Genomic DNA, 9,803 nt, shown 5'->3' on the forward strand with positions numbered 1-9,803 from the left:
GGGATTATTACAGCTAATGTAGCTTCTGAATGGAGTCACTTTTAATAGGTAAGCTAAAAGAAAACATGCCGTTCTGTCTTTAGAGAATAAATAGTTTTTGACAATTTCTGTAGAGAATGCATCTGTCACTTTCTTTTCAGCAGCCATTCTGTATGTACATATTAAAAAAACTCTTGTTCCTTGCTGTTTTCCAATTTCAGGAGTTATAACTGGATCTGAAAAATGTACCACCTAAGTAAAGTGTCTTTGTGTTTTTATAAAAGCGCTATAAATAAAATGTATTATTATTATTACTATTATTATGATGCTCTGGTCTGCATCAGTATAGGTCCAGTTTAATGTGCGTAAAAGTTTAGTTCCAGTGAGAGCTCCAGGCCTTTCTCTACACACATCTTACAGGGGGCAAATAGATGTGGGCTTGGCTGAAAGGAATAAAATGTTTTAAAAGCAGCTCATTGTTTGTGTCTTTTTACAGATTTGTTTTGACTTGAATGAGATTTTTGATTTGTGCATTTGGCCATTTGTGGGGCCAAGTTTCTCTTATTTCTTTTTTCTTTTATTCACTCATAATAACCAGCATCATGATGCTCTCTCTGGTCTGCATCAGTAGGTCCAGTTTAATGTGCGTAAAAGTTTGGTTCATGCAGCAGTGAGAGCTCCAGGCCTTTCTCTACTCTGTGTGGGAGTGGTTTGGAGCGAGCGTCTCGCGTGTCACTCAAGCGGAGTTCAGCAGTTGGCACGCGCCCCCGGTGACGTGAAGCGGAGCGCACGGACCAAACGTGTTTTAAACAGTCTGTTGTCCTGCTGCTGCTGCTGCTGCTGCTGAGCTCTTATCTCTATACTGCTTTTACATGTCAACATGTTTTTCCGTCACAGACGCAACTTTTGCCTCAGCTGAACCCGCCATGTAGCGAGCCAGAGCGCGCTGAACGGAGCTCCGGAGGGATATTTTAACGGGATTTTACGCGCGTCTTGCTGGTCCTGCGTGCGGGACTCGGTGACCTGCGGGTCGGACAGCAGACCACCATGCTCCGGCCGTGGACTGCGCACTGGATCACAGCTGTGCTCCTGTGGTGTCGGGCGGTGGCGCAGTACTCCAGCGACCAGTGCAGCTGGAGAGGAAGGTGAGGATGAAAGCTGGACAAAAGAAGGACTATATCCTCCTGAGACCCAGCCCATTGACATGTGTCCTCTGTAGTGGACTTTTTGTCCACATGCATATCCTTTTACTCTTTTGACTTACTCTATCAATCCCTGGTGTATTGTAAAGAGGACATCATGGGCTTTCCAGTGATATGGCATGTGTGTTTTTTTAATCAAGTTGAATGTATTCTTGGTTTAATATCAAGCCATAATCTGTTCATTTTTTTTGTCTGTTCATACTGAAATAGTCCTCTGATCCACTACAGTGGACATGCTGTAAAATAAAAAAATAAAGTTCAAGAAGCCTAAATTGTAAGATTTTCTTCTAACCCTAAATAGGAAGGAAATCACACATAAAAAGTAATTGGAAAACTTTTTTTACTCGGTTCCCAGGACTATATGACCATCTCCATACTCTGCTATAGTACTGTTATCACATGCAACCAAGAAAACACACCTAACTCAGGAATGTTATCAGCATGTTATAGTCATTACTTTCTTTTAAAGAACTCCATAAAGAAATATAATCCTTTTTTTTTGTTTTTGATCTTCCACTTTGGACTTTTAATCCATGGATGTTAAATCCTGGAAATGCAGGGGGGAGTCATGAAAGGAACTTGAGTCCTGTGTGTGAGAGGGAGGTTGTGTCTTTGAAGTGGCTCTGTTGTGCATTAGGCTCCACTCTGGATTTCAGTGGGCTTAAAATGAGTAATTAGACGCATGGATGTTTGATTAAGATTGAATGTAATCTTCAGGAAGGACACTGGAAGGTCAGAGTACAATAAGTGACTCTCTGGTGCATGGAAACTAGTTAAGGATGTTTTTGGCTGCTGTGTGCCATTACTTGTGGTCACAGACACTTTATATGATGTCAGATCTCAGTAATTCATAATATCTTTATTAAAATCTCTTTTCTCAGAGAGGACTAACCAATTCCATGGACAGGAGGTGCTTTTTGAGAGACTATTCAGACAAACTTCTCCATATAGTACATCTAAAATATGATCCCTTTAAGATTTTTGGAAAAGTATAACCAGAGGAATGTCTCTGCTTCAGTTCCTATCTTAAGTAAATACAGCTATATGGCCCCTTTGATCACGCCTTCCAAGTCCCCAAGTCATAAAATATGAAAGCCCATGCTGCTCCGCTCTCTGTGTTGTAAAGTTTACCGGCCTCCAACTTCTAACGACTTAATGGCCCAATCAGTTCCTGGTGTTGAGGTAGCTTATGCACATCAGAGACAAGCGACCACATCCGTCCAAAGTGAAAGATTTGTTGGCTGGACAGCTGCACCAGAGCTGCACCAGAACTGCTCTTAATGAATGTTGCAATATCATTAAATCCCTTCCATGTGCTTCTTTAACTGTAGCGTGTCGTCATAGATTGTTTTTTTATGCATTCACAGGAATATTTTATGTCTTTCTAAGGTCATTTTTTATGATTTTAAGCATTTCCATCTTGTTCCTCATGAGAGTAAACTAGAAAATCTGTCATCTCATCTGCAGTGGTTTGAGTCACGAGTCTCATCGCAGAGATGTGGAGCAGATCTACCTCCGCTGCTCTCAGGGCTCTCTGGAGTGGCTCTACCCCACAGGAGCCATCATCATCAACCTGCGGCCAAACACAGAGCCCTCGTCAGGACACACGGCAGGTCTCCACGTGTGCATCAAACCCCAAACTCACTCCCAGGTAGAGCACGACACCAGAATATTACCATTTTCAGTGTCCGATGGATGGAGCTCATATTTGTGTCCTCCTGGCCCTTCCGTGTTCAGGGTTCTCATGTGTACCTGGAGCATAACGGGGATCTGAGGATGCTGCTGGCAGAGAAGGACCAGGCTCAGGGAACGGTGCACTGTTTCAGCCTGGCAGAGGGAGCTCTCTTTGTGGAGGCCGTCCCTCAGGAAGACATCAGCCGGAGGATCACAGCTTTCCAATACGAGCTGGTGTCCAGTCAGGGGCCCGGGGCACACATGTACCCATACCTGCACCCTGGTTTAGGTAAGAGAATGAATGCACCCATTCTTCAATGTGTGTGTTTTCTTACATGTGGGTTTCAGAGATTTAAGTACATTTACTCAAGTATTGTACTCATACACAACTTTAAGATACTTGTTTTTCCATTTTACGCTACTTTATACTTCTATACCGCTACATTACAGATGGAAATTTTGTAGTTTTTACTCCACTACATTTATCTCACTGTTTTAGTTAGTAATTACTAGGGCTGTCAGTCGATTCAAATATTTAATCACGATTAATCGCACATTTTTTATCTGTTCAAAGTGTACTTTAAAGGGAGATTTTTCAAGTATTTAATACTTTTATCAACATGGGAATGGGCAAATGTGCTGCTTTATGCAAATGTATGTATATATTTATGATTGGAAATCAATTAACAACACAAAACAATGACAAATGTTGTCCAGAAACCCTCACACGTACTGCATTTACTGTAGCATAAAAAATATGCTGAAATCATAACATGGCAAACTGCAGCCCAACAGGCAACAACAGCTGTCAGTGTGTCAGTGTGCTGACTTGACTATGACTTGCCCCAAACTGCATGTGATTATCATAAAGTGGGCATGTCTGTAAAGGGGAGACTCGTGGGTACCCATAGAACCCATTTTCATTCACATATCTTGAGGTCAGAGGTCAAGGGACTCTTTGAAAATGGCCTTTCCTCGCCAAAAGTTAGCGTATGTTTGGAACGTTATTTAACCTCTTTTGCGACAAGCTATTATGACATGGTTGATGCTGATGGATTTCTTAGGTTTTCTAGTTTCATATGATGCCGGTATCTTCACTCAAGCTTTAAAACTGAGGCCGCTACAAACAAAAAATTACAAGTTGGACACGTCATTAATGTAACTTGCAAAACAAAACACCGGTCTCAAACTCCGGTCTCCTGGTTGAAAGTCCTGTGTTTGTTGGACCCATCCAACTCCCCTGTTGCCCGCCATAAGTGGTCTTTCTCACTTTTTGTTCTACGTCACTAGCTCTGAGCATCGCATATTTACAGGGATGGGTTAGTTTACATTGCTGTCAGTACAGACTACATGTCGTACTAATGACACGCCAAAAGCAAGAACGGAGTCATACATACGCTTTGTCGTGCGACCGGGCTGCTTTTAGTGTTATAGATCACACTACCCAAAAGTTTATGAAGTAGTTAAGAGTAGCTCCATTTTGACCAACTACAACATGAAAGTACTGCTTACGTATTAAAACACCAATAATGATCCAATGGTATATTAATATAACATTATTATGGGACATTCTGCGTAATGAGTACTTTTACTTTTGATACTTTAGGTACATTATGTTGCTAATACTTCTATACTTTTTTTACTTGGGTGAAAACTTGAATGCAGGACTGTTACTTGTGGTGGAGTATTTCATTTTATTTTAATACTTCAACCACCACTTGTTGAATGTTTGTCAGCTTTAACACACCAACAAGCAAATGTTTCCAAAACTGTTCATGCTTGCTATTTCATTATCACCAGAAGGACTTAAAAACACGGGAGAAAAGTCTAAATATTAACAGCAATAGATTAACTGTCTCATGTAAGTATCAGTTCTCTTTGGTTCAAATTAATTCTGTTAAACTCCTCATATCTGACACAGGCCATCCTCTCACTGACATAAAGTGAAGGTGACAAAAGACCACGTTAGTGTTTCTTCATCTCACCTCCATGCTGCCCCGCTCTGACACCCTCTCCTCCCCCACTTCCTCACTCCCACACTCCCTTGTCTCAGCCAGACTTATGAAAACAAGCAGGCCAATCAAAAGGTCACGTTAGGGTCAAGCACAAGGGTCAGCCAATCGTCTCTCAACTGTCAATCAAGAACAGACCGCCGCCCCAAAGCAGGGAATTTTTGGCTAGCCCACCCGTGTGAATAAAGCGATGTGGTGGGGAGGGACGGTGGGTGGAGAGGAAGGCTGGACTGCTTTCTTAATGAGACAGAAGAAAGCTTGTCCAAGCCTGTCTGTCTGTCTGTCTGTCTGTCTGTCTGTCTGTCTGTCTGTCTGTCTGGGCGTTTTATAGCTGTTTTTATAGCTGAAAGGGTCAAGGGGTAATTCTGTGATTACGCCTCTTCCCTCACCTGCTGTTCTCATTCACTCTCTTGATGTCTCTTCTGTCTCATAATCACCCGTTAATACAGAGAACAGGAAACAGACAAAAGGGTGAAACAACTCATACGGTGATTCAAAAGCTAATAAGGAAAGAAAATGGATCGTAAAAATAAGAACTTCTGTGGTTTCTTATGTTAAAGTATTAAATGTTTTTCTTTTTTTTTCCTGTTTTCCATTACAGTCTCCTGTAAACCCTGTACAGATGAAGAGGTCCTTATGGCTGTGTGTACCAGTGACTTTGGTAAATACATACACGCAAACACACACATACACATTATAGGAATAGTTTGACGTTTTTGGGAAAAACGCTTATTTCCTTTCTTGTCGAAGAGTTAGACGAGATGATCGATACCACGCTCATGTCTGTGCGGTCATTATGAAGCTACAGCCAATAGCTGGTTAGCTTAGCTTAGCATAAAGACTGGAAACGGGGAAACAGCTAGCCTGGCTCTGTCCAAGGGAAGCAAAACGGACTGTATGTTTAATTTTCAGTCTTTATGCTAAGCTAAGCTAACTGGCTTCAGCTACATATTTACAGACAAGACAGTGTATGTTCTCATCCAACTCTCGACAAGAAAGCAAATAAGCATATTTCCCAGTGGAAACTATTTAATGTTTACTCAACAGATGCCATTTGAGCGACAAGTGGCAACAACAGGATAATGGCACATTGAATTGTCCTACATTTCCCAAGATTCCCTTGAGTCGGTTTCTTTAAAGACATCCTCATGTTATCTGAATGACCTAATGAAGTGTGAGCTGGGGACACACCAAGCCGACATCAAAGAACTAGCGGCGACGAAGGCCGCCTGTTGCGTCGCCTCACGTCGCCTTTGTTTAAGCCAAAAAGTTGCATTCAACACACCGCAAAGACGACACGCCACTCTCGCTCACCACTTAGCTTCACTCCAGAAGGCCATGTTGTTGTGAAAATATCCGTGTATTGGAATGATCAGATGAGATGAAGATGAAATATTATAAAAGCCTTCTGTGTTTTTCCTCTTGACTTTGCTCGTAAGCTTTCCTCACTTTACTCACCGTTTCTGTTCTCGTGCACTGATTCGTTTGAGCTGAACCCCCAATCAGAGTGATTTTTCTCACCGTTGGGCGCCGCACGCCGATTCAACATGCTGAATCTGCCAAAAGAAAACTCAAACACGGGCAGATTGGAGCCGACGGTGCGGGACACACCGAAAAAACTAGGGCGACGAACGCTCACCGACGGCCCCAAACTGTCCGTCGGCTGACCGTCGGCTTGGTGTGTCAGGACCTTAACAGTAACACAAGTAGAGTTTGAAAATCAGCAAACTGACTCAGTTACACTTCTCTTTATCTCTCCTGTTCCTGTCTCTCTAGCTGGCAGTGGCATCTTTCGAGGCGTAGCATCAGGTACGAACGACCACTTCCCTGTTGTGGTGACTCTGAGTCGGCTGTTCCGTCAGAAGAGCAGGGTGTTTGCTTGGAGTGGAGCCAGAGGGCGGGGCTGGAGTGGACGTATCAACGCTCCCGCACGGTGCGTTGTGCATCCCGGAGGGGATGAGTACCTTTTGACTGGCTCTGTCCATTTTGGCGAAGCCTGGCTCGGCTGCGCACCTCGCTACAAGGACTTCCTGAAGCTGTACGTCCGAGCACAGAAAGCAGGAACAAACCCCTGTGAAATAGACACAGGCTGAGCGATCTCTTCTGGGTAAAACAGGGTGGAGCGCTTTTCAGAAAAAGTCAGTGAGGAAGACGCAAAGAGGAACAAGCTGGAGGATGGAGCGACATTATCTTTGAGCCTGTCAGAGATATGAGCAGGGTTACGGACCACGGGCCATCATTAAAGGCTACTTCTGCAGGCTCTTTTCAATGCTGTGCAACTTATTGACGCTTTGCAGTAGAAAAGACACCTGGGCAGTTTGGACATTTTAATAGCAAATGTGCTGCCGAAACTACAATGTCCCCATTTGACTGTGTGTAAATATGTTTGTGCATGAGTGAGACAGTGAATGAATGGATGAATGATGAGCTTAAATTAATTTTGTGCCTAACTGGTAAAGGTTTTTATATTCTCATGACGATACTGCTTGTGTGATCGTTCTCAAAATGATTGTTTGCTTTGTAAAAAGCTTTCTGTAAAATTTAGGAGTCTTCTGACAGAAGTGTTCAGTATGCAGCTCTGTGAGTCTTTATGTACCAAGTGTGTTTTGAGAATGAGTTCAGAGGGTCTATATATTTACAGAAAATAAAAAAGCCACCCTTCAGCTTGTCTTTCTGTGGAAAGGTACACATTTGATCTATCCATTTCTCTGTTTGTGAGTGAGCCTGTATGTCCTAAAATAGGGGCCCTTCATTATTATTAGGCCTTTATTTTATTAACAAACCTGTCCCTATGTGTCTCGTACTGTATGGCACACCGAGGCTGAGTGTGGTTGAGGTGCAGATAATTAAAAACAGACGGCAAGTGAAGTTTATAGTAGGACCAAAAGTTACCAGCTTCTCTGCTGCAAACAAAGCCATATTATTCACCTAACTACCCAAAAGAAAAACCCATTATGAGTGATCAGTGACCATTAGCTGGCAGGAGAGCAGGAGAGCAGCAGTGCGTCAGTGCTGGCGTAGCTGCCCCTGTGGCGCTTTGAGGAGCCACTGTTCTGGTTGGCATCCTCTTTGCCTCTGTGTGTGCGTGTGTGTGTGTGTGTGTTCATGCATTCACAGCTGAGACAATTATATTTTCCAACTCAACCAGGTCCAATTCAATAGCTTGTGCTAATGTTTTTTTCCCCTTGAGTTTCATGAAAGCAGACTCCTGTGGCCTGAATTATTATACAAGTTTAAACTGTGAGCACAAATGCAACTCAGACCAACGTCCATTTTTTTTCACAGAGGCATTTTACAGCAGCTGTCAAAAGGATAACTACTGTCAGATGGATGTTTGAGACTATTAGAGCTTGATGGGTGGAGACCTGAAAGAAGATGCGGAAGTGTGAATGACCTTAGAGGAGTGTATGTGCACCTCTTCCTCCGCCCGCTGTCAGCAGTTGTGTGGGTGTGTGTGGTTGTGTGTGTGTATGTGTGTGTGTGTGTGTGTGTGTGTGTGTGTGTGTGTGTGTGTGCGCGTGTGTGTGTATGTGTGTGTGTGTGTGATGCTTTCCCTCTTTCCTCAGGAAGAGCAAGAATGGATGGAATGTCCACTCCCACACACACACACACACACACACACACACACACACACTTCCTTCTGTGGAGACAAACCATGTGTGCTGTGTACTATACACAGTAAAAACAACCATTCTTAATACCTGACAAGCGTCATTTTCAGCATGCAAGTGTGTGAAACTGGTGTTTTTTTACACCAGTGTAAAGCTGGTAGTAATGCTGCCACTAAAAAACTTAAATAAAGAGTGGTCAAAATCAAAACAGACAGAGTGTTCAGACAGAGAACTTCCCTTAATGCAACTAATTTGCGTATTTTTTCAGACCCCAAACTGCATGTGATTATCATAAAGTGGGCATGTCTGTAAAGGGGAGACTCGTGGGTACCCATAGAACCCATTTACATTCACATATCTTGAGGTCAGAGGTCAGAGGCCTTTGAAAATGGCCATGCCAGATTCTCCCCACCAACAGTTAGCGTAAGTTTGGAGCGTTATTTAGCCTCCTTCACGACAAGCTAGTATGACATGGTTGGTACCAATGGATTCCTTAGGATTTCATAGTTTCATATGATACCAACTTGAGCCCGATACAACCTAAAAATCGCAAGTTGCATTAATGAGTTAAAGAAGTTAGTGGCGTTAAAACGAGTTTGCATTAAGGGTTATTATCTCGTTAACTTTGACAGCCCTAGTAGTGAATTTGGGGAGGTAAAATGATTTTTCTCTAATGTAAATAAAGCTAACACTAAATGAATAAGTGAGAAAGAGAAGGCAGGAGAGTAAGATGTAGAGGGAGACATTAACGCATAGCTTGAAGGTTTAAGATAGACGCTAAAGACTTGAGAGGGTCACCTATATATAACAGTCCCCTCCTCATACTAAGGGATATGTATATGTATATAAGTAAGTATATGTGTGTGTGTGTGTGTGTGTGTGTGTGTGTGTGTGTGTGTGTGTTTGTCTTGGGTAGTTTGAGAAGACCACAACACACGCGTCCTGCACACTGCCGACATGCAAACAGGCCACACGGCGGAAACCCAACCCACTGTAGCAACACCCAACACTCCTTGGCAACCCAACCTGGCAACAGCCCAGCTCGCCTTGGCATCCTCGCTAATTCGGGACACACTTATCCCTCCGCACGGGGGTCTTAATGTTAACCTTTGGGTGTGAGAGTGTGTGAGTATGGAAACAGTTTGTGCTGCAGTATGCGAGAGGCACAGCTGAGCGGTCAGCTGGAGTCGAGGGAATGGCTGAGCTTAGGGAAAATACAGCATGCTTTCACCCATATATACCACCACTGGCATTTCTATAATGCGCTGACCAGGGTGGGGTCAGTAGTTTTAAACGTTGGCACAATATTTTGGGTTGTAAGTATG

The 9,803-nt window shown here is 43.2% G+C and overlaps 1 protein-coding gene across 1 annotated transcript; it reads left to right on the top strand.

Annotated features, from left to right (window-relative positions):
• The first annotated feature begins 731 nt into the window (after positions 1 to 731).
• metrnlb (meteorin like, glial cell differentiation regulator b) lies at positions 732 to 7,555 on the top strand. Its single transcript, XM_037764953.1, has 5 exons — positions 732 to 1,124; positions 2,649 to 2,832; positions 2,919 to 3,144; positions 5,469 to 5,528; positions 6,644 to 7,555. Exons 1-5 carry the CDS (start codon positions 1,027 to 1,029, stop codon positions 6,958 to 6,960), a joined length of 885 nt encoding a protein of 294 aa, XP_037620881.1. The 5' UTR covers positions 732 to 1,026; the 3' UTR covers positions 6,961 to 7,555.
• The last annotated feature ends 2,248 nt before the right edge of the window (positions 7,556 to 9,803 follow it).

The sequence above is a fragment of the Sebastes umbrosus genome, chromosome 3, assembly GCF_015220745.1.
Source record: "Sebastes umbrosus isolate fSebUmb1 chromosome 3, fSebUmb1.pri, whole genome shotgun sequence".
Taxonomy (NCBI): Eukaryota; Metazoa; Chordata; class Actinopteri; order Perciformes; family Sebastidae; genus Sebastes; species Sebastes umbrosus.

Excerpts from the sequence above, each read along its gene's own strand:
- metrnlb (XM_037764953.1), top strand. The coding sequence starts at position 1,027 with ATGCTCCGGCCGTGGACTGCGCACTGGATCACAGCTGTGCTCCTGTGG. Across the intron at positions 1,125-2,648 it reads CAGTGCAGCTGGAGAGGAAG|TGGTTTGAGTCACGAGTCTC; the intron begins GTGAGGATGAAA and ends TCTCATCTGCAG. Across the intron at positions 2,833-2,918 it reads AACCCCAAACTCACTCCCAG|GGTTCTCATGTGTACCTGGA; the intron begins GTAGAGCACGAC and ends TTCCGTGTTCAG.